Consider the following 24,626-nt stretch of genomic DNA (forward strand, 5'->3'; position numbering starts at 1 on the left):
TTATTTGTCTATGCAAATTTTAATTCATTCACTTGTTCAGCAAGGAATTCTTGGTAGCTACAAGAAATTGCATTCTCTGAGCTGTTGGTGTGTGCCAGGGGGGGACTGTGCAGTGCTGCTGGCACTTGGCTGGGGAGAAACCACATCCCCAGCCAGCTGCCCCCAGCCCTGCTCTTACACACTGCTTTTTCAATAGGTTTAGGAGCTCAGCACAAGCCAACCTCAATCTTAGAACCCCCAGAAAAGTTTTCAGCTTGGGCTGCAATCTGGTGTATCTGTATCTGCTTATGGATGCAGTCACTACTAGTTCAGTGCTTGGCAGGTATTAGCTCTGATAACACCTTTGGACTGCAGCCTAAATGTTGGCATCTTCTGCCCTGTTTTGGTCAGTCAGGTTCAGCTGGCCGTGCCAAAGTCCATCCCAATGGGGATGTGGCAAGAGAAAAGTGGCTTTTCTGTGTGCCAGCTCAGAGCACACAATCCCCAGGGCTGTAGGCAAGTCTGGAGAAGGTGCATGAACTCACTCATACACACAGCATTTCTCAGCTCTCCACCCCTGCTGCAGCTGAGACTTCAGGATGTACACTTTCTGTACCCTCTGATTTCCTTCTCTGCCCGAAGTGATAACTGCTTTTGTTCCACAGACCTCAAATAAAGGAAAACTGCAACCTTGGCAGAAGTTTCCGAGCTCTTATCTGTACTGGGAGCTGGACAGGGTGATGTGGTGTTTCTTGGCTCTTCCCCTGTTGCAGCTCATGCCCTGGAGCAGTGGGGACACCTCTCCATCTCTGGAGCTGTTTGATAGGAGGGTGTTGATGTTATCCTGCTGGAGCTGCACTGATGAGATGGGGTTGCTCTGGGCTCCTATCTCTCTGGGCCACACACAAGCCCTTTGCCTGACTCTGCACTTAGGGTAAGGACAGTGAACACAGAACTGTTGTGGTGTTCCCCTCAATTCCTTTGAGATTCGATGGTTTTGTTACAAAGTACTAAAAAAAAAGTGGAGCTGGAGGTGTTCTGCCACTGTGTCTTGAAGAAGTCCAGGTTGATGAGGGTAAGGAACCAGCTTTTCTTCTTCCTAAGTGTGAGACAAGCTGCATTTTCCCTGCATGGTGGAAGGGAAAAGTTCCACTGCTGCCAAACAGCAGTTGAAATATTGTCCTTGTCAACTCAGGCTCTGACCTGGCTGCCATGCCCACTGTGTAATCTTTAACAGAGGTCAGAGAGGAGCTCTGTGCAGCTGCCATAAACATCCCAGCAAGCTGCAGACATTTAAAAGCTGCTTATGTCCTGGTAAAGGGAAGCTTTGGTGGTTAGGAGTGGAGAGGGGCATCATCCAGGTGAGTGTCAGGAGATGTCTCAGGATGGTGGGTGAGGCAGGCTGCCCTCTGGGCTGTTTTAGGAAGAAAAGAGTCTTAAAAAGAGTCTTAAAAGCTCAGGCTTGCAGATAAGAAATGAATAAATCTGTGGAGACTTTTGAAGTGTGGAGTCTTCTTTCAGAAAGTCAGCTGTGAAGGTGAAAACCACGTCAGACAGAACTCATAAACCACTTAAAAAGGGGAATTTAGAGTGTGATTTCTTAACTTGCCCCTCTTTGAAAGGGGATAGGCAGACTTGAAGAGGGTTGGAGTTTGCTGCTTCTGTAGTGTGTCTGAGGGTGAAAACAGCTTCCCAATAAAATAATGTATGGAGCAATCCAGTGGGAGTTGAGCAGGAACCTCTGTAGCTCAGGAATAACCTGAGATGCTCTTTGGGAATTGTCTGATCAGAGGACGAGCACGGAGGAGGCACTGGGGACTTCAGAGATGAACAAGTGTGAGAAGAACAACCCTGAACACAACAGAAGACACAGATTTTGCTGTCAGTGATATTAATCCCACTTGGTTCAGGGATAGGATGTAGTAAAGTCCCTTCAGTAGCAGTCATTCTGCTGAATGTACTCCCAGAAAATATGATCTCTTGCAGGGCTTTGGTTTCTCTTTAGGTTTTTCCTCAGCTTACCCTGAGTGCTCTGAAATCTCAGCAGCTGCTGTGTGGGCTCCACATTCTGCTTTCATTCATTCCCCCACTGACCCTTCAGCACAAAGTCCAAAAAGCCAAACACTATTAATTCTGCAGTTCCCCAAATCCTGAGAAATGCAAGGAGCTGGAGCCCCACAAACCCAGGAACCCTGAAGGTGGGCACCTATTTGGGTTTTGTGGTATGTAGTAGCCAGGAACCCAAAATAGAGAGCAGGAAATGGAGGCTGGCAGGGGAAAGCCAGTGTCTGTTTGCAAAGAGCTTGTGTGGCATCTGAGGGTGAAATCAGGAAAATTAAAAGAAAAAACACCACCATGCTCACATTTTGTGAAAGGAATTTGAAACACACCTACTCAACAGAGCCAGTGACTCAGGCCAAGGTTTGAAATCCTTGAAAATCATCTCAGGGTGTGTGTGACCCTGACTGACCCTGTTACTCAATGCCCAGACCTGGGTGTGCCTGTGAGATGCCCCAAACTGACACAGAACCCATGTCTGCTCCTATTGTTTTGTTTTGTTTTCCCTTTATGTACTTTACGTGCTTTAAAATATGAAATTAAGTGATAAAAATCAGTCACTAAGTGAACATCAAAAATTCCATAAATTAGGCCAGCCAGAAATATGCCTTCTGTTCATACATTTTTATCATAAACCCTTAAAATATAGAATTTTTGTGACTCCCTCATGTAACACTGAACTGTTCATCTTCAAATACTATTTCATTGTTATTCCTGAAGTTATTTCTGGGTTTATTATCTAAACTATTATTATTATTATTATTATTATTATTTGGAAAGTGAAGCCTTGGTTGTAAACAATCTTTCTGTGTAAGTTTTGACAGTGAATTAGGTCTGTGAAGTTGCAACTTTATGGGACATACTTATTAGATACTTCAGGATGTAAATGGGAAAGAAAAAACCAAATGAAACAATGATTTTATTTTTCTTTCTTAAGAGACACCACAGAGTTATAAGGATGTTTTGACAGAGATACAATATTTGCCATGTGTTGGACACCTAGAAAGCTTTCAGTGCTCAGCTTTGGAAACTACAGCCTCTTAGAAAACAGTCTGCTTATTTCATAGGGAAAAGAACCTTTTTTAATTTAACCTCTCCATGTTCTAGGTAGCAGACTGAATAATTTTTAGGTTGAGAAAAAAAAAATAGGAAATTTTAACTACATCTGAGAACTCTAGTGAGAATACTGCATGAGGGATGGCAATACCTTTTCATAATTCCAGATTTCCCATCCAGGGAAAGCCTTCCTAATCCTCTGCAGTTTCCCATCTCATGGGTCAGGGGAGTGTTGGCTGGGAGAGGAGACTGGCACCCAGGGTGTCAGCTCCCACTGGCGGGGGGTGCTGAGGCAAGGGGGGAGCCTTTGGGACCCCCCAGCACAAAACACCAGAGCAGGGAGTGTGGATGGAGGAAGCTGGTGGCTGCTCTAATGGCTGGGAGTACCAAAAAAGGGTCAGGCTCTGGGAGGTCACTTAGCTTCTTCTTTGAAAAAATGCCATTATTGCATAGACAGCTGAATCTATTAAAAAAAAAATACTGATATCATAAATACATATATATATGTATATTTATGCCCTGTGTTCCTCTGTGGCCTGCTTTCCCAGACAGTGTGCAGGGTGCAGGGGTACACACCATGCTGGTGAGCAGCAACCTGCACATCTGTATGAGCCACAAACTCTCTTTTTTAGGAGCACTCATGTATCTGTGAGAGCTGGCAGGGCTGGCAGAGGTCTGGGTGCAGAGGGAACACCCCATCTAATCCTCATTTATTGGTGGCTGGGCTCTGTGTATCTTATGCAGTCTATAGATGGAATAAATGCTTGTGATTATGCCACATGATTATGGCTCTTTTTTGGATTTTCCCAACTAAGAGTAACAAGCCAGGAAAGAGAGATTGAGTGAAGACCAAAGCAGCCAGTACTAATTCATTCCCCTCCCCCAAACAGCTAAACACTTGCTGTCTAATTGCAGTTACCTTCCAGGCTGGCAGGTGACCATGCTGTGAAAGTCTCAGTTTCCAGGTGAATGTGGTTTTTTGCCCAATTTCTCTCTCCAGGGCCATTTTCAGAGCACATGGCTTTATAGAGCTTAAAATGCAATGTTCAGCCAGCACTGCTTCAGAGCTGATTCAGTCAGCATTTTGGCTGATTGACAACTCCTTTTTTTGTTGTTGGATTGTGCTCTATTAAATGATACTGGAAGGGCAGTGTGTATCTTCACCCCTCATTGAGTTGCTGTGAAGTGAAAGTGAGTTAACTCCTTTTGGCCAAGTTTGGGTGGAAAAATAAGAAGTCTTTCCCCATCCACCATCATTTCAGACGTGTCTTCAGAATGCTTCACCTGAAAAAAAGAAAAAAAAGGGTTTTAAAACTATGATTTGCATGGTGAGATTGAAAAGAATAACAGTGAGGAGACAGCTAGGGCTAATTAGTGAGAATTAACAGTGTTATATATACTCCACACAAAACCCAGGGTATTAGTGCAGGGGAGCACTGACAAACCCAGCTAAAATAACCAGCAGCTGAAGCTAAATCCTTTTGAGGTGTCAGGCTTTTAACCTTGAATGTGCAAGGGTCCTTTTTAGCAATTGCATTAATTTCAACAATTCTCAAGAAAAGTGAAAAAAACCAGCAGAGGTAAGAACATGACTCATCTCTGAGGCTTAATGAATCAACAAACAAACAAAAAGGTCAGTTCTCAATCCCAAATGATAATTTTCCTCCCTTTTAAAGTATGTTTTCTGCACTGCATTGAGGATGAAAAAAATAGAATACGATTGAAGGTGAAGCTCTCTTTGAGCTGCTGCTTTAATTTGAAGCAGCATCACTGGTTTTGAACTTGCAGCCTTTAAAAACTAAGAGAGCAAAGAAATTGAATTAAGTTGTGCCTCTGGGATTCGAGATAAGTTCAGAACGAGGGAGGTTTTTGGGTCTTTTTAGTACATTTTTAAAATTTCAAATAACACATTAGTTCCACAGCTCTATTATAAAACTAAATGATGGATAACTTGTTTTGATGTTCCCCAATCTTGGGAGATGTCTGTTCAGGGCTTTCTGCAGGAGTCCTGCTGAACTTCACAGGGATATTCACAGCCCTGACATTAAACTTGGATGCAAATCTCTGCTAGACTGGAACCCAATGTGATGATAAGAAGCCAATTCCAGTCCCAATCTAAGACTACAGAGTTTCAAAACAGGTCAAAATTAAAGTCTTGCAGAAGCTTGTCACATATATATAAAAAAAAAGACACCAAACTGCGAGAAAAAAAAGTACAAAATCAAAATTAAGTTTTCACACGAATAAAAATGAGGCAGTGAAGTTGCTCATCAGTTACTGAAAAATATTTTAACTGTCTTCCTGACACTCAGAAGACACCTATAGGAATTTTTTTTTATCCTTCATGGACAGGACCCATGTTGAGAGTCAGGTGATATTAAATCAGGGAGAGTATTGAGACTTCAGTTGTAAATGTCTGATAGGTTGATTTTTATGAAGGACAAGAATGTATTACTTGAGTTCTGATGTGTTCACAGTAGATGATTTTAAAAAACAGACACAGAAATGAATCCTTAGGTTGAGGTGTAGGGCTGTTGAGTGTTCAGCAACAAGTTTTCCCAAGTTTTTGCAGCTTCAAGAAGCTCTGGTCCAACCTGAGTGCTTTGCAAAACAGACCTGTCACAGACTGTTTGGGTGCTCTGCTTCCACAGTTAACATACATTCAGAGAAAAAAAAGTTCTATAGCTGGCCTGTAAATGAGGAAAGATTTTTATTTTTTTTTCCTTTGAAAACAATTTGGTAAATTCTATGAATTCAGATGGTAATATTATGCAATACTCTGCACGATCTGAGTGGGAGATGGAGAGTACATATGCCCAAGTATGTGGTATGTATGCTCCATAAAAAATAAGTGTAGGAAGCCTCTGCAGTTCCTAGCTCACTACTTATCTCAGCTGCAAACACAACTTCTTCCTTGCTCATTCCTCTCAGTCCCTCTCTCGCTGTCCTTTCACCCCATCACACCTCCACTTGGGAGCTCCTCTGGACCTGAAGTATGGGACTAGAAAATAAATACAGGCTCTTATTATTCCCATCCTTTGTTTGATGTTGCTCGTTATGGCTAAGGATGGCAGAGACAGGGCTACAGCCTTGCCGAAGTGCAGCTGGTGCTTGGCAATGCTCCTGCACCTTTTGGGGTCCTCTTGCAAAAGAGTGGGTGCAGGGTACAGGCACCCCAGTGAAAATAGGGCAAAAAACCCAAGCTGCCCATCTATGGCGGGGGGGCAGTGAAAGCCCTGGGAAGGGCCCCCCCAAAACCTGAGGAAAGGGGGAACTGTCCCCCTCTGCCCGCACCCAGAAGCGAGGGTCGGGGCACAGCCGCTCCCCGCCGGGCACTGAGGAGGGGGCTGGGCAGTAGCGACCCCCCCTCCCCTCAGCCGTGGCCAAAGGACACCGCAACCCCCCCCCCCCCCAACCCGCACACCTCCCCGCTCCCCTCACCCCGCAGCCCCCGGGGGCCTCCCGCTCCGCTCGGCCCGGGGGTGGGAAGGGACCGGAGAGGGGCGGGCGGTCCCTGCCCGCGGGGGGGAGCGAAGCGCGGCAGCCCCCTCCCCCGCCTGCCCGCTGGCTGCCGCCTTTCCTCGCCGCTCGGCCGGGCTACGCCGCCGCTGCCACCGCCGCCGCCTCCATCTTGTGCGCGCCTTGTCCCCTGCTCCCCCCCCTTCGCCTCCACACGGCACCGGGAGCGGCGGGGGCGCTGGAGCGAGCGGGGCCCCGGGGAGGGAAGGGAGGGAGGGGGGGGGTGGGAGTTGGGGGTGTGTGTGTGGGGGGGAAGGTGAGGGTGTTGGGGGGCGAAGCGGCACCGGGGCCGGAGCGGCAGCGGCGGGAGCAACGGCGGCAGCGGCGGCAATGAGGAGGCGGCGCTGAGGAGGCGGCGGTAGCCGGAGCGGACGGAACCGACATCTTGTGCCCTCCCCTCCCGCCGCCGGCTGGGTGAGCCCGTCCGCCCCAGGGGGGAGGGGAGGGGGAGGCGGAAAGAGAGGATTTAAAAAAAAAAAAAAAAAAAAAAAAAAAATCCGCAAGAGGAAAAAAAAAAAAAAAAAAACCAAAACCAACACACCCCCCTTAAAAAAAAAAAAAATTTCCTAAAAAGAAGGCGGCGGCGGCGGCGGCAACGGTGGAGACCGCCGCGGCGGCGGCGCTGAGGCGGCCAGGTAAAAGCGCAGCGCGGGAGGCCGCGACACCTTCCCTCAGGGGTCTCTCCTCCCTCACACACCAAGCGCCGGGGTCGCGGGAAGGTGACCGGGCGGGCGGGAAGGAGCCGGGGAGGCCGGGACGCCGCAGCCTGCGGGCGCTCCCTCCCCCAGCCCCGCGCCTCTGCTGGATCCTCGCGTAGCGGGAGCGGCCCGCGGCCCCTCGGCGAGTTGGGGGAGAGCGCCTGGGGAGGGGGAACGGGCAGCGCCGTGTCAGCCAGGCCCCCCCCTTGCCGCCATCTTGGTTTCCCCCCTCTTCGCGGCGTCCGCGGGGGCCCCGCCCACCTTCTCCCACGCTATTGGCCCAGGCGGGGCCCAGCGCGCCCCCTTTTAGACCCGCAGAGCTTTGCTTTGCTATTGGTGGAGGCGCTGAGATGGACGGCGGCGGCAGCCAATGGGCTTTGTGTGCTCCCTGTGCGCTCTCTCGCTCTCCCCCGCCCTGCTCCCTCTCTCCTCAGGGACTTTTCTCGCTCCCCGGGGTGCGGTGGGCGCTGGGGGGGCCTGGGCCGGGCCCGGTGGAGTTGGGTTCATGCACCCACCGCTCCTTCTCCTGTCCCGGGGGAGGCTTTGTTTTTGTGCAGCTTCCTGCTATGTCTTGACCCAGATCGTTGGGTGCTGCTGGGACTCCCTGCAGGGTTCCCACGGCCTTTGCTGTCCTGGGGGACAGTTCCTGAGAGGAGCTCTGGGGTGGCTCCTGACACGGTCTGTGGTGTCTCATGGTGCCTTCACCCCCTCAGGGTTCCCTCAGAGCGCTGATGTTGAGGGCAGATGGAGCTTAAGGTGTTTTCCAGTTCCCTCGGCTGCTGCTGAGGCCGCACGCAGCTCATTGCATGCTGAGCTCGGAGTCTGTGCCACAGCTCGACGATGAGAGAAGTATCGGGGTTGATAAAAGATCTTTGGGTTTGCCAGGGCAGGTGCTGGGTCAGCTCTCCTGCTGAGCACTGCCACACTTCATTGTAGGCATCAGCATGGACGTGAGGAGCATAAAACCTTGGCAGGTCCATGAGAGGTGGAATAAGGGCCTGTGGGGCCATGGGTGAGGATGGTGGGAGCTGTGCCTGGCATTTTCCGTTGGCAAAAGAGAGGTGGGAAGGAGGTTAAAATAGCTGCAGGCTTCAGTGTGTCTTTCCTCTTGCATCCATTGTTTTATGGGATGTTTTATCTGCCTCAAGGGAGGTTGGAGCCAGGAGGGAAACAGCCTCTTCTTGTGTGATGGGACCAGAGGAAATGGATGGCAGCTGCACCAGGGGAGGTTTAGGCTGGATGTTAGGAAATATTTTTTCACTGAGAGGGTTGTCAGGCATTGGAATGGCCCAGGACAGTGTTGGAGTGGAGATATTTAAAAGGCGTTTGGACCTGGCCTTAGTCCTTGTTTAGTAGTTAGATTATGGTGTTGGTAAAGGTTGGACTGATGAGCTTGGAGGTCTCTTCCAACATAAAAGAAACATTCTGTGAAACACTCCATGGATGAGTATCCTGAATAGCTCTGTAGGAAGGGGTTGTGTGCAGGAAGGGGTTTGAAGTCCCAGCAAACAGCACCAAGCCCCTGCCCCTCATCTGCATGGCTGCCAGCATGGGATGGCAATGAGGAGGAATGTCCCCAGACCTTGTGTTTGACAGGGAGGACCCTGAAGTGGGGCAGTTTCTGGTGACATCAGACCCCACACTTTTAGGGCTTTATAATCCCAGTGCACTGGAGTGGAGTAAGAGCCATCTTGTTGCCATCTGCTGCTGCCCACCAAGGTCCAGGTGTCCTTCTGCTTGCTGCAAATCACTGAAGGTCTTCACCTCTTCATCATCCAGGGATTTACCTGCTAACTGGGATCCCCAAGCCATGCTGGAAAGGGCCAGGAAACTCCCCCAGCACCATTGCCTTGTGTCCTCTGCAGGTTAGCAAAGAAACCTGGTGCTAGGAAGAAAATTCTTGTTCAGTGTGGGAGTGATGAAAAGGACTGTGGTAGGAAGGGGTGAGAAGGAGACTGAGATCTTCTGCAATGTAAGAGGTTGTTCTGCCCTTCAGAACTGGCCAATATATTGAATGTGGGTGTGCATCATGGTGATGTTTCACCCTTCCTTTAGAGGATCCATTTGTGCTGGAATTTTCAAGGCTGTGTGTACAAGAGGGGCCTGAATTGTGATGGTGTTCAACCTGTGGAGCTCTCCAGGTTTTTTTCCCAGTGGAGCTTTCAACCCCTTTGTAAGGAACTTAAGTCTCCTGGTGGTGGGTGTGTTCTTCTCTGGCCCACAGGTGTGAAACCTTCTGCTTGGGAGGACTGAACAGCTCCTGTGCAAACTCCTGGGGGAGAATTAAGTTCATTCCTGGTGGCTTTGTGCATTGTAGCCACGTTGTTTGCTCAGTTGTGCTTTCTAGGAACCTCCCCCCCAGCTCCTGGCGTGGTACCCAGTGGAAGTCCATTTTCTTCCTGTTGGGAAGTTTTTGGAAAGCCTTGAGCACACTGTGGTGGTGGTGAGAGGATGGTGGTTTGAACTTTCTGTTTTCACATCAGCAGCCTTTGTGGTGGGGCAGAAACAGCACTTAACCCCACTGAAGCAGAGCCTGTTGAGCAGTTCAGGTGCTGTTTGCAAAGAGATTTTTTTATCTGTGGCTGGGAGGTGTTTAAAGTGTGCCAAGGACATCAAAACATTCCTAGATGGCTGCTTTGAAGTTTCTGTTGTTGCAGGCAAGGTCGTGGTGTTCAGCTCAGTGTTTCTGAGTTGATTTCATTGCTGCTTTCAAGGTATTTTGGGGGTGGGTAGCTGTGTCTGTCCTAATATCCAGGTGCAAGTGTTAGCCCAGGCCCTGGGATCTCTCTGGCAGCAGTTTCCATGCTGCTTTAGGTGCTTCTGCATAATATTAATTGTGTTTTCCACAAATGGGTTGGTTTATGGGAGTTGGTTGCTTTGGTGGATAGCCCACTTTGGGTAATTTCTTTAGACAATATACTGATTGTTTCACTAAAGCAGCAGGAATGCTGTACCCTTGTTTTATCCCCATAATAGATAAAATAACCCTTCCTTCAAGTGCTTGTTTTGTCTGAAATTTGCTTTTCCTTCAACACTCCCAGCAATGGGCTAACACCTTGCTTTTCATGAACACAATAATTACAAGTGTGCTCAGTTTATGCTGATTACTTTATCATCCAGTATCTTTTGCTCACATATCTTTTTGATATCTTTTTGCCACCAATATCATCTTTGCTCATCTCCTCCTGAACTTTAGAGGGCTGTTTTTCAGTAGAATTTTCTAGGGTTTTTTTGTTCGATCCAGTTGCCTTTGTACCCCTATTTTAAAATTCTTTTTTCCTGATTAAAGCTGTCAGGGCTCATCTGGAACAGGTTTTGTTGGGTGTTTGCAGTCTGCTGAGCAAGTGGCTGCTTAAGAGTTTTAAGATGAAGGTTCTGAAATCCATGGTACCTGTGTTTGCAGGTGGGGATTGTCTTCTGAAATGAAACTGTGCCTACCAGCTCCATCCTTACAGGTGTGCACACTGACACAGGCACCTCCAGGTTCTTTCTGGGGATGCAAAGGAGAGTTTAGAAGATTTCCCAAAGACTCTTTGTTTCTTGGGACACACGTCTTGTGGTGGCTTAATCTCATGGGTACACAGGCCCAGTATTTTCAAGAAAAATGTGTTGCTCCTGAAAGTTTTTGCTTCTTTTTGGAATAAGCTCTGGACTGATGGTCCTTGCTCTGACACACACAGCTGAGGGTTTGTGCTTCTGTCCTTTACAGAGCCAAAACAATGCAACAGTTAAGTACAAATTATGGGTTTGCAGTGTGTTTTCTTGTCTACAGGTCCCACAGAGAGGGGCTGAAAGTGTGGATTGCTCTAAATAAGGGTGAGGTGCTGGTTCAGACCTCTGGGTAGCAACAGATAAGCTCTGGGCTGACTTATCTTCTCAGGATGATTTTACATTTGCTTTTCTTTGTCTCTTGTTTCTTCCTCAGCCCATTTCTTCTCATAACTCACATTCCCACCCCTGACACTGCCCTCCTTGCTTACATTACTCACTTGGCTTCCTCTCCACTTTCCCTTTTCTCTTCCTCCCTCCTTTGCCCTCAGCCCATTGGGCTCCTGCTGCCTCCTCTCCATCCTCCCCCAGCTCACCTCACCAGCTCCAGGCTTCTGCTCCTCCTCCACGGGCACCTCCTCCACGTCCCAAATAATTATCTGGCTTGCTGATTAGCAGTTTGTGAGGGCAGAGCTGCCTTGGGCTTGCAGTTAAGGCTCTGAACAAATACCGATGCACCACCCTGGTGCAGCCCAGAAGCTGTCTTGCTGCTTTCCTGCTCATACCCCTGTGGACCCTCCATGCAGAACCAGCTCAAGTGCCTGAACGTGGATTGTGGCTCCAGAGGGGCTAAAGCTTAACCAGAACTTGTAAGTCCCCCTGGATCCATCCATGCTGCTTCTTCTCATGCTCATTCCTCTTTACTTCCCCACGGATCCCACCGAGGAGCAGAAGGGCTCCATGTCTAACGCCCACTCCCATGCTTTGTTCATCCTCTGGTTCAGTTTGGGCTTTTCTGACCCATTTTGCATGCTGGGGAGGCCACAGTCCCTTCAGTCACACTGTCTGGAGAGCACTGCAAGGAACAGCAGCGTCTGCAGGAGAAGAGGAAGCAAAGCTGAAGGGTGATGTTTTGTTACAGGATGTTTTGCATCCACAGGGAGAGAGCCCTTGAGTTGAGTTTTCTCAACTGGAGCTCGGTGGCAAAAAATAACTGAGAACTGCTTTTCCAGGGCAGGAACAGGGCTTTCCTTTCCACCTGGAAAACATCTAGCACATTTTAGGTGCTATAGGGGATATTAAAAGAAAAGCCACAGGCAAAAGAACAGAGGAGAACTTCCTGGCTTGCGTGAACTTAATATGGGAATGGTGCAAGGAGGTGGGATAAGTGCTGTTTGAATTCAGGGGGGTTCTAAATGGTTTGCAGGGCTGAATGCACAACAGGGGGTGTGGATGCTGTGCTGTAGGATATCTTTGAGCTCTTTTCCAGTGGTGTGAGGGTACATATGTCTCCTGGCATGCAGATAGAGGAGGTCGGGGGGTGCCGTGCGTTGCTGCGATAGGCGCTGTGAGAAATGGTTGATGCATCCATTACCTGCTTGTGTGCAAGAAAGTGAAGAGGCCTCAGCATGCCTCAAACTGCTGGAGTCTCTGATAGAAATGTTGTTGGACTGCAACACCAAGTGAGTTTTTGAGTCTCTGCTCCTCCTGTCCTGTCTCCTTGGCTTACGCTGTCTTCTCTCCCGTTTTCCTCCAGGGTCTCTGGACCGCAGCGATGAGGAAGCCTCGGAGGAGGTCCCAGCAGAACCTGGAGGGCAGGCGTTCCCCCTCACCCTACAGCCTCAAGTGCTCCCCAACTCGGGAGACCCTGACCTATGCCCAGGCCCAGAGGATCGTGGAGGTGGACATCGACGGGCGGCTTCATCGCATCAGCATCTACGATCCTCTAAAAATCATCACCGAGGACGAGCTGACTGCCCAGGACATCACAGAATGCAACAGCAACAAGGAAAACAGTGAGCAGCCCCTTTTCCCTTCCAAATCTAAGAAAACACCTTCCAAAGGCAAGAAGAAGGAGTCTTGCTCCAAACATGTGTCAGGGGTGTCTTTACACTTGCCGCAGCCCAAGTTCCGTGTGGTGGACTCCTTCAGCCAGCCAGGTGCCTCTCCTCTCCCTGCTGCCTACTACCGCTACATCGAGAAGCCTCCCGAGGATCTTGAAGTAGAGGTGGAGTATGACATGGATGAGGAGGATCTGGCATGGCTGGAGATGGTCAACGAGAAGAGAAAGGACGATGGTTATGGGATGGTTTCCCCTGACACTTTCGAGCTGCTGGTGGACCGGTTGGAGAAGGAATCCTACCTGGAGAGCCGGAACAACGGGGCTCAGCAATCCCTCATCGATGAGGATGCTTTCTGCTGTGTCTGCATGGATGATGAGTGTCACAACAGCAATGTCATCCTGTTCTGTGACATCTGCAACCTGGCCGTGCACCAGGAGTGTTACGGCGTGCCCTACATCCCCGAGGGGCAGTGGCTTTGCCGCTGCTGCTTGCAGTCCCCTTCTCGCCCCGTGGACTGTGTCCTGTGCCCAAACAAAGGTGGAGCCTTCAAGCAGACCAGTGATGGCCGCTGGGCTCACGTGGTTTGTGCCATCTGGATCCCAGAGGTCTGCTTTGCAAACACTGTGTTTCTGGAGCCCATTGAAGGGATAAATAACATCCCCCCGGCTCGGTGGAAGCTCACGTGCTACATCTGCAAACAGAAAGGCATGGGAGCTGCTATCCAGTGCCACAAGGTGAACTGTTACACTGCCTTCCATGTCACCTGTGCCCAACGGGCTGGGCTCTTCATGAAGATAGAACCCATGAGAGAGACCAGCATCAACGGCACCACGTTCACCGTGCGCAAGACTGCCTATTGTGAGAGTCATTCCCCCCCTGGGATGGTGAAAAAAGGGTTTCCAGCTGCCAGCAGTGAGAGGCAGAAGGACGCTGTGAAGGCAGAGGGAGAGGAGGAAGCCAATCTGGGCCCTCCCAAAGGGTCTCTGAAAAAGAACCAAGTGAAATTGAAGCAGAAGATCAAAAAGGAGCCTGGTGATGTGACCCGCGGGTGTTCATCTCTGCCCATGGTGACAGTTGCACAAATCCCATCTTACAGGTGAGTGTCCAGGAGCTGGACAGCTGGAGCTGGACAGGGTCTGTTCTGAGGGCTTGGTCCCTCTCATTGACCTTGGAAACACTGAATTATTATCAGTCAGCATCCAGCAATAACTGTGCTCAGAGTATACCCTACAGAATCATTCCTGAGCAGTGTTACTCCACCAGTGTCACTGTCACACTCTGGTTTCCCTGCTTTGCCCAGCACCCATCCCAAACTGTGTAACACAGAATCTGTGGTGGTCCCTAAAATGCAAGCACCCACCTAGCATCTGAACTTACATAGATGGCTGTGAAGGTGTTTTTAAAATACTTCAAGTTGTCAGGCAGATAGGTGTCATCCTGCTGTTAAATTCTTTTTTAATCTCCTCATTTCATAGTTTCTTAATTCCTCCTTCTGTTACAGAGCATGTCAAACTTGTCAGTGTTGCAAGTAGCTTTGAATTTGGCTGTGCATTTTTTTTTTTTTCTCCCAGCTCCCTCTCATGCAGAACTGGGTAGTGCTGGATGTTCATTTGGTGCCTGAGGAGATGTGGTGATGTGACACTGGTATTTTAACAGATAAGCTTTGGAAAGCTGCTGATAACACAGCATATATAATCTCATGTACAGTTTGGAAAGGTTAAATATCATTCTTGGATTCCTGTCACGTTAGTTTCCCAGACTTCAGCTTGATGACATCAGATTTAAATGACTTCCTGGAAAATTCTTGACACTGCAAGTAATTCTGAAATTAAGGTCCAGAGCTGAACTGGTGGCTGCATCCTCCAACTGTGCTGGGGCAAGGGCTTGGTGAGAACCTCCAGCTGAGCTGCTGCTAAAATTATCATAGAATGGCTTTGACTGGAAGGGACCTGAAAGATCATCTGGTTCCAAGCCCTTGTGTGGGCAGTATGGTTGCTCAAAGCCCTAAAACCAGGAATATATTGTGAAAATTAGGCATAAATGTCTTCATGATGGGGACATCCCAGACTGTACCCACCTCATCTGTGGTTCAGGGCGTGCGTTGACACGACACCACCAACCTTTGCTGGGAAACCTGGTGATGGACCCCACCAGGGTTCACAGAGTCACAGTTGTAGCTGTGTCCATGACACCTCTTTGCTTCCTTCAGGTTGAACAAGATCTGCAGTGGCCTCTCCCTCCAGAGGAAGAACCAATTCATGCAGAGGCTCCACAACTACTGGCTGCTGAAGAGGCAGGCAAGGAATGGGGTGCCCCTGATCCGGCGTCTGCATTCCCACCTCCAGTCCCAGAGGAATGCTGAGCAGGTACTGGTCCCCAGATGAACCCCCATGGGAGGATGGAGATGGAGAGCTTGCATTCTGGGGAGGACATGAACTTGTTGCTGGGAAGGGGAGTGAGGGTGAAAGGATTAGAGGATGACCTGAATGAAGTGTCTTTGGTCTCCTCTTGGGGTGCTCGTGCTGAGTTAGTGTATCAGTGGGATGTCCCTCATGCCACTGGAATTGGTGTTGATGAGCCTGCAGGTAAGAGTTTTCCCCCTGAGTCAGGAAGACCTGGGATTGTGCAAGGGTCCCTTGAGGGACTGATGTCTTAGATGAATCACAAAACCACGTTCCTCACGTATGATTAAAGATGCCCTCCTCAAGAAAATGGGTGTTAGCTCCAGAGTCCTGGCCAAATTCCACTTTGGGTCATTCTTCCTGCACCTTCAATTTCCAACCCTCCCATGCACATTCTTATGGAAGTTTAGGCATAGTCATCAGCTCTGGACTTTTGCTTCCTCCTCTGAGGTGGCCTCCAGAGTCACTCGACCTCAATGCTGTTAAATGCCCAGTGTTTGGCACCAGAAGTGGTAAAGGACTGAAGCAGTTGGACATAACCCTAACATAACCTGTCAGGAGGCATTAGGCTCATTGTGCCACTTATGTTTTTACTGTCCTTGGAGTAACTTAGAGGCTCTTGATTTGCATGAAGAGTGCTCTGGGTGATTAATGAAAAAACATTTCCCCAAGTCAGGAGCTTGGGGAAGTGCAGCATCTCCGTGGTATGTTAAAGCTGGCAATTTGCCATAAGTAAGCTCTTTAAAACAAATGTCCTATAAATATAAACCTCCAAGATCTTGTGATGCAATTGTCTTCTCTTGGCAGTCATGCACAAGGACGTGCACTTGTTCTCTCTCCTCAAAACCATTTGAAAAGCTGCAGGTTGAGGAGAGGAATGATGATTGCATTGTGAAGCCACTGAGCTGTGTCTTGGAAGGTGTGAGCTCATCTCCCAGCAGCGTTGGCTGTTCCTTTGTGTTTTGGAGAATCTTTCTCTGGCTCTTATTGGTTCCAAAGAGAATTAATAACAGCTCTTTTCTCCCATGCTTTCCCTCACCTTGCTTCGATTCTGTAAAGACTTTGGGCTGCCTCTTCCATGCACAGCAGCTGATGGAAGGAGTTTCCAGCCTCTGTAATGAATTTGGATATAAAAGCAGGGAGGGTGTAAATGAACAAGCACTGGAGTGTGTTCCCAGAGTGTAGCTGCAGCATGATTTAATCCTTACTTCACCAACAGAATAAAATCCAGCAAGGCTGATGCTGTGCTGTGAGACAGCTGAGTGCTGTAGGGAGAAGGGGGCATATTCTGAACAAGTAGACAGGAGGAAGGCTACGAAGGCAAGGGGAAGAGGAAGAAAAGCAGGAAGCCAGTGGTGTTTTTCATCTCAGCCTGCTGTTGTGTCTTGCAGAAGGAGCAGGATGAGAAGACCAGTGCAGTGAAGGAGGAGCTGAAGTACTGGCAGAAACTGCGGCACGACCTGGAGCGAGCGCGGCTGCTGATCGAGCTGATCAGGAAGAGGGAAAAGCTCAAAAGGGAGCAGGTGGGTGGTTTGACCTCCACTTAGGTCCCATGCAAGCACTGTGGATAGAGGAGGAACACAACAGGATTTCTTGAGCCTTTTCATGGACTATGACCCTCCCTGTGTCAGTCACAGCCTCGTGCTGCTCAGCCTCTGCCCTCAGAACCTGGGCTGGGCTGCAGGGTGCTGGGGAAGGGGATCTGCAAAACTAGGAGTGGGTTTGATTCCTGACCAAAGCACCCCTTCTGTTTCTGGGCACGGACCAGGTGTTGTGTAGAGTTGAAGTTGAATCTCCTCTAATATTTATTTGAGGAGTTTGCTAATGCTTACTCCAGAGAGGCCTAAGTTACAGTTCTGATTTTCATTTCTAAAACTAAAAACTCCTCTGAGTTTTGCCCTCTTAAGTACATTTTTTGAGAAGCAAAAGTTTTAATATAGAGACCAATTAATGAATTTGCTCATTTCCCCTCTGATCTGTGTGCAGTAATTGCACCACTTAATGTTCCTTCCCATGCTCACCAGCTTTGCCTGTTGAGGGTCTCTGCTTTCCATACCTGCAGCCCCAGCTCTCTGGCATCAGCATCTTCCAGGACAGCTTCATGACAGGCTCACCCTGTGCAGGGTGAACCCACAGACCCAGCCTCAGGCATTGCCTGGGTGCTCTCAGGCTCCCTTCAGGGACCCAGGCAGAGGGAAAACAGCATCCTCTGCAAGCTATTTTTTAATTTGCAGCCAGAAACTACCCACAGCTTTACTGGAGTCTTTTTGATGCCAGTGCTGGTTCATTTGCTACGTTGTCCCTGATTTACAGCAGTAGCTCAGTCCTGCTTGCTGTGTGGACATATTTTAGGTAGGAGGATGAAAAAAAAAAATTAAAAAATCACTCTTGGGCTTTGTTTCTGTTTGCTTCTGGTATTTTGATGTATCCATATCACAGCTGGCTAAATCCATAAAAGCTTGTTAAAACTGTGGCCTGCTTTGTAAAAGGATAAGGATGGAGGAGGAGGAGGAGGGTGCTCCTCAGTCTTTGGTCAGGTTCTTTCCTGGTTTGGGGGAAGAGTGTGGTTTTTGTATACATCAAACCCAGTTTGCCTTATGTAAACAGCCTTGCTTTCCTGTGCTCTTGAAGTGGTTGATTTAATGACATAATGAGGGATTATAAGATCAAAGAAATTAAAAAGTGAAAGGAGAAATACTTCTACTCTCTGCCAGTCTCCTTTGAATGGAGTTTTAGTGGAAGGCATCAAACCAGGGCTACAGCTTGGTTGCTTGAAAACAATGTGAGAGACTTCATAAAAGATGGAAGGAGTGGTGTTAGGACCTGGCAGACATGTAACCACTGTTGTTTGTCTTCTGCCTTGAAGTGTGAGAGCTTCTATCTTAAACTTTGTTTATGCTCTCTGGTCTAATTGGGGGAGTTGTTGTTCATGTCAACACCTCAGTACTTGTAACTTTTGTATAATGTAGCTAATTGACATAATATAACTCCAGGCAGGGAGTTCTACAAGGATAATTCACCAAGCATGAAGGGTTTCTTTCTTTTTTCATTTTTAGTTGTATTATCTTTTAATTTTATGAGGCTTTCTCTTGGTTTGGCCTTATGAGATTGGCTAAATGGGAGTTCCCCAGGCAGAAGGCTTGGGCTGTGCAGTTTGACTCTGCTAAAATACACCCTGCACATAAGCCAGGAATTCCTCAGCAGTGAAGGGATGACCTGAGCTTTCCACCACTGAGTAGAGCTACCTGTGTGAGTCAGGAGAACCCAGAGGGAGACACCACTCCCCTCCCTTTTCCTTGAGAACTTCTCACATGTGTTTTGCCATGCCCAGGTCAAGCTGCAGCAGGCTGCCATGGAGCTACAGCTGACCCCTTTCAAGGTGCTGCTGCGCACAACTTTGGACCTCCTGCAGGAGAAGGATGCTGCCCAGATCTTTGCAGAACCTGTGGACCTGCAGGAGGTGAGTGTCTGCCTTACAGGCATCCTCACGGGGTGTAGATAAGGTGTTGCTGTCAGAGTGTGCTGTCAGAACCCTACAAGCACACACCACCTTGCCTGAAGCTTCTGATGGGTTAAAGAATATCTCAGGGAGGACTCAAAATGTGGGTGTCCTTCCAGGCTGAAAAAGAAAAACAAAACAAAACTCAAAGGGTGTTTGTTTTCTGGAAGCTTCAGCACATCTCAAATGTTTTCTAGAGCTAGGAAGTGTCTGCCTTGACTGGGGGACACAAAAATGAACTGAAAAGGCAGAAAAGGCACTGCCCCTTGCTGGTGGCAAGGGCATGAGGAGTGCTTGTGATGTAAATGGTGTTTGTAATTGTACAGGTTTTATATGTTTAGGTTCCAGATTACCTGGAATTCATTTCCAACCCAATGGATTTTTCCACCATGAGGCGGAAGCTGGAGTCCCACCTCTACCGAACCTTGGAGGAGTTTGAGGAAGACTTTAACCTTATAGTTACCAACTGCATGAGGTATAATGCTAAAGACACGATTTTCCACCGAGCAGCTGTCCGGCTCAGAGACCTCGGGGGAGCGGTTTTGCGTCACGCGCGGCGTCAGGCTGAAAGCATCGGCTTTGACACTGCTGTGGGGGTTCACCTGCCCGAGTCACCCAAACCCCAGGACTTTTACCACTTTTCTTGGGAGGATGGTGAGTCTCAAGTCACTTTTTCTGTGGTTTTTTTTTTTTTTTTTTTTTGGCTTTTTTCTTCATCACAGTAATCCTGCCCCTGTACTCAGCACCGGTGAGGCCGCACCTCGAGTGCTGTGTTCAGTTTTGGGCACCTCAGTACAAAAAGGACATTGAGGTGTTGGAACAAATCCAAAGAAGGGCAGCCAGGCTGGTGAAGGGTTTAAAAAACATCCCCTGTGAGGAGTGACTGAGGGTGTTGGGGCTGTATAATCAGGGGAGGGGGAGGCTGAGGGGAGACCTTATCACTCTTTACCTTACCACTCTTTGGAGCAAGTCCAAAGAAGGGCAGCCAGGCTGGGGAAGGGTTTGGAAAACATGCCCTGTGAGGACTGAGGTTGTTGGGGCTGTGTAATCAGGGGAGGGGGAGGCTGAGGGGAGACCTTATCACTTTTTACAAATACCTGAAAGGAGGCTGTAGTGAGGGTGGGGTTGGTCTCTTCTCACTGGTGGCAGGTGACAGGACAAGGGGAGATGGCTTCAAGTTGTGTCAGGGGAGATTTAGGTTGGAAGAGTTTGGAAAACATCCCCTGTGAGGAGTGACTGAGGGTGTTGGGGCTGTATAATCAGGGGAGGGGGAGGCTGAGGGGAGACCTTATCACTCTTTACCTTACCACTCTTTGGAGCAAGTGCAAAGAAGGGCAGCCAGGCTGGGGAGGGGTTTGGAAAACATGCCCTGTGAGGAGTGACTGAGGGTGTTAGAGCTGTATAGTCTGGGGAGGGGGAGGCTGAAAGGAGACCTAATCACTCTTTACAAATACCTGAAAGGAGGCTGTGGGGTTGGAGGTTGACCTGAAAGGAGGGTGGGGTTGGTCTCTTCTCACTGGTGGCAGGTGACAGGACAAGGGGAGATGGCTTCAAGTTGTGTCGGGGGAGATTTAGGTTGAGTATTAGGAGAAACTTCTTTACAGAAAGGGTGGTTAAGCACTGGAACAGGCTCCCCAGGGAGGTGGTTGAATTTCCATCCCTGAATGTGTTTAAAAATCCCCTGGATGTGGTGCCTGGGGACATGGTTTAGTGGTGGGACATCAGGAATAGGGTTAATAGGGTTAGGACGAGGTTGGACTCAGCCTTTTCCAGCCTGAGAAATTCCATGATTCAGAGAGTTTTGGTCCTTCCCTTCACTGTTACCCTCTCTTTCCATGCAGTGGATAACATCCTCCTCCCAGAGAACCGGGCTCACCTCTCCTTGGAGGCTCAGCTGAAGGAGCTGCTGGAGAAGCTGGACATGGTGAGCACCATGAGGTCCAGTGGTGCCCGGACCCGACGCATCCGTCTGCTGAGACGGGAGATCAACTCCATCCGGCAGAAACTGCCCCAGCAGCAGAGCAAGACCATGGCCAATGAAGAGCCTGTGCTGCAGGAAGAGGGGCTGGATAAAGCATTGAGGGAAGGAGAAAAAGGTGAGAAGTTGCAGCAGGCAGGCTGGGAGAGTTAGGGCTGCTCAGCCTGGAGAAGAGAAGGCTCTGGGGAGACCTTCCAGTCCGTGAAGGGGGCTACAGGAAAGCTGGGGAGGGGGCAGTGAGAGGACAAGAGGAAATGGTGTTGAACAAAAAGAGGGGAGATTTAAGTAAGATATTAGGAAAAAATTCTTCACCATGAAGGTAAGATACTGGAATAGGTTGCCTAGGGAGGTTGTTGATGCCTTCTCCCTGGCCAGCTTGGGTCAAGCCTTGTGCATCCTGGGCTGGTGGGAGGTGTCCCTGCCCATGGAGGGGCGTTAGATCTTGATGATCTTTAAGGTCTCTTCCAACCCAAACCATTCTATGATTCTGTGATTTTTATCTCCTGGTCTCTTAGTGCATGTCAGTGGTCAAGACCTCCTGTCTGTGGCCCTGGTGGTGGTTTGGGGAATCTTCAAGCAGATTCTTTCTTCCTTTAGCAGATGATGCCAAGCCCCCGTACCCTCCCACACTGGAGCCCACAGGACCTGCACCCTCCCTCTCTGAGCTGGACTCTCTGCAGGACCCACCCACCCTCAAACCCATCAATGAAAGCAAATCCTTAAATCAGCTGCAGAAGAAGGTGGTGCCAGACAGGGAACTCTTTGACAAGAAGACTCTGCAGAGGGAGAGCCAAGCCTTCCAGCGCCTGCTGAGTGACAATGGCCTGAACGGCCTTTCCCTGCCCCCTGCAGACACCCCCACCAGCCCCCCCTTCAGCAGCGTGGGCAGAAGGACATCTGTCCTTTTTAAAAAAGCTAAGAATGGGGTGAAGCTGCAAAGAGGCCTGGACTGCTCCTTGGAGAATGGGGAGGACCACGGGCAGGTTTCACCCTCCCGCCCTGAGGGGGAGCGACCGACTCGGAAGAGACCTCAGAGCAGAACCTGCAGTGAGAGTGAGGGAGAGAAGTCACCCAGGCAGGCAGGACAGAGAGGTAATTCCTTGGGATTTCTCTTCCTTCTCAACCCTTGTAAACTGTGAGATCAGGCTTGAGGGGGTGGGAGTCCTGGGGCTGTGTAGAGACCTCTGTGTCCAAACCATGGGGAGTTCATGGGGGTCAGTGTGAAGCCTCTGGGCCTTCTCCAAAACCACTTGAAGCCCAGTGGGCAAGGGGTTAATTTCCTGGCCCAGTGAGCTGGTTGTTGTGTGGAGATCTCCTATACCAGCCCCAGGCACTTCTCCAGCACTTGCTTCTTCAGGGACAGCCTAATTTTTCATGTGTCAGAGGTAGAAATACCTTTTATTAATCCCCTTTTGGTTGCAGCTGATTCTGGGGAACTCAGTGCACAATTTCCCTCTTTGGTTGAAGTATTCACCATCTTTGTGGCTGGCAGTTACAGGACAGTGACCTTACCTGAGCCTTGGTAGCATCATTGTGTGTTTGCTGCTGCTTCTTTGGGCTGATTCCCATTTGTTTCCTTGGCAGGAGTGACAAATGGCTTTGCCAAGCACGTGGAGAGCAGCTCTGACTCTGAGTGTGGCCCTGGCATGGGTGCTGGACTGGTGTTTGAAGCCTGCAGGTAAGTGCCCTGTGTGAAACTAGAACACCTTCTGTGTCTGGTTTAATCTGCCTGGTTTTATCATTTGACTTCTTTGGAAAAAACAGCCCAAACTGTTACTTATTTTATGTGATGGCCCTGAAGATAAAAAGCTGCTGAGGTTCCACCCTGTTCTCTTGAGCCATAGGTCCCAAAGCAGTGCTTGATTTTCAACCAGATGGGTTACACTTCTGTTTCCTCATGGCACACAGACTGTCTCTGCTCTAGTGCATCTTTTTGTATTTCTTGAGAGCCAAAGTTAGAAAAACCTTGAACAGAAGTGCCCAGTTCAGCACTGCAGGTCAAGCAGAACTTCTACCACCTACTGAAATGCTTTCTTCCTCTCAGAGGTTTAAAAGCAGAACAGGGCACTTCCAACAGGACTGAACAGACTTGATCAAACAGCTGTCATACTTTGGTCAGATGCAGTAGCCATACATGGGTGCTGGATTTATGTTCTGGTCTTTCCTGCATCTCCAGCCCTGCTGACACTGACTCCAGTCTTTTCACAGCCCTTTCACTGCACACTGAAACTTGTGTAATGCCAGAATCAGGTTTCTGGGTGTCATGAGTGGCAGGATGAGAACATTTGACCTTGATGGGTGAGATTTTTCCAGAACATGCAGAAGCAAAACTTTCTTAGTTGATATTCTTAGTAATATTTCCAGTGCCTTGAAGAGGCCATTGCCCTCTGCTTGTCTCTGATGACCCTGAGGGTGATCACCCATCACCAGAGAGATATGTTCAGACATTTTTATGCTTCCTCCCAGTCCTGTATTTTTATGCTTCCTCAGTCCTATAAGACCTCAAATTTGCAATGTCAGTTGGGCACTTAAAATCCCAAAGCTCCCCATGCACACCCATTCACAGGGCTGAAGCTACAATTTCAAACTATTAGCTGTGTAACAAATCATTCTGCAGCAGGGTTGAATCCCAGGAGCATTTTTCACACAAAAGCTTTGGTCTGCTCTTCAGAGTGATCCTAAATGTTAGCTGTCAGAAGAGATGTATAATTTTGCAGTTGTAGCTGAGGTTTGATTAGTGTTTCCATTATAAATCTATTTGCCAAGGATTTTGTGCTCGTGACAGGGGGCAAGACTCTTGGTTCAGAGGAGCAATTGTGGAGTCAGGGCTTTTCCCTGCTTTTTCCACCTTCACCCTCAGGAGCTGGGCAGCTCAGTAAATGATCTCTCTTAGCAAATACTGAGCCATTGGAAGCAGAGGACCTCCAGCTCTTCTCTGAGATGGGACATCACCCACCTCTCCATCTCTCCCCTCTTCTCTGGGCTGTGGACTGCAGTCTCCAGCTCAGTCATTGCCCCTTCTGCAAGCCAGATGTTGCCATCACCCTGCTGCAGCACTGAACCATCAGGAGGCATCAAAAGAACCAAAAAAAAGAGACCTCAGGAGAAGCTGCAGCACTGAACCATCATGAGGCATCAAAAGAACAAAAAAAAAAGAGACCTCAAGAGAAGCTGCAGCACTGAACCATCATGAGGCATCAAAAGAACAAAAAAAAGAGACCTCAGGAGAAGCTGCAGCACTGAACCATCATGAGGCATCAAAAGAACCAAAAAAAAGAGACCTGGATTCACACCTAGTTGTAGGGTTGTTCAAATGAGGGTTCTTGAGTCAGGCAGACATCCTTCCTGGGGTGAGGGTGCTCTCAGAACAGAACCAGAAGCCAGAAACTCACTTTCAAACTCACTTTTCTCTTGGTGTTATGGCCCCACCATATTTGCCTCTCTTTTCCTCATCTGTAAGTGAGGGAGACAAAATCTCAGTCACAGAGGAGCGTGGGGAGCATCAGTTGATGTTTGTGTAGCACTTTGGAGATGAAAAGTGCCATGTAAGTGCTTGTTACAATCATTTGAAGCAATTCATGGAGCAAAAATTGCATTGGAACTATGTGACACCCACAAAACAAGGAATTAAAACCAAGCTGGTGTCTCATGGATAAATTGTACAATTATTCTATTCAGGAACAACTCTGTTTACTGCTTTTCCTCCACTCTTCGAGCAGCAAATACACTCAGAACGGGTTGGTTGTTAGAAAAGTGTGAAAGAAAGGAAAAATAATTGCAATAAGTGAAAAAAATCTAATTGCTTGTGGCAGAGAGAGCCCATTTTCTCAGTAATGAGGTGGAGGGAGGTTCAGGACATGGGTCCAATGTTGGAGTCCTGCTGGG

General features: G+C 48.8%; 1 protein-coding gene across 6 annotated transcripts in view; it reads left to right on the plus strand.

Annotated features, from left to right (window-relative positions):
• Positions 1-914: 914 nt before the first annotated feature.
• The window catches only part of BRPF3 (bromodomain and PHD finger containing 3), a 30,767-nt gene continuing 7,055 nt past the window's right edge, over positions 915-24,626 (plus strand). Inside the window, exons 1-9 of one of the 6 annotated variants that reach the window (XM_071768692.1) lie at positions 915-1,054; positions 12,556-13,958; positions 15,072-15,228; positions 16,656-16,787; positions 18,596-18,724; positions 19,105-19,417; positions 20,605-20,859; positions 21,339-21,833; positions 22,326-22,419. In XM_071768692.1, the coding sequence (XP_071624793.1) occupies positions 971-1,054; positions 12,556-13,958; positions 15,072-15,228; positions 16,656-16,787; positions 18,596-18,724; positions 19,105-19,417; positions 20,605-20,859; positions 21,339-21,833; positions 22,326-22,419 (3,062 nt within the window). In that variant the 5' untranslated portion in view covers positions 915-970. Of the gene's footprint in view, positions 1,055-6,863; positions 7,248-11,066; positions 11,669-12,555; positions 13,959-15,071; positions 15,229-16,655; positions 16,788-18,595; positions 18,725-19,104; positions 19,418-20,604; positions 20,860-21,338; positions 21,834-22,325; positions 22,420-24,626 lie in introns of those variants that run through there. The other 5 variants (XM_071768693.1, XM_071768694.1, XM_071768697.1 and 2 more) reach the window with 5 other exon arrangements.

Source organism: Heliangelus exortis, chromosome 25 (assembly GCF_036169615.1).
Source record: "Heliangelus exortis chromosome 25, bHelExo1.hap1, whole genome shotgun sequence".
NCBI classification, from domain to species: domain Eukaryota; kingdom Metazoa; phylum Chordata; class Aves; order Apodiformes; family Trochilidae; genus Heliangelus; species Heliangelus exortis.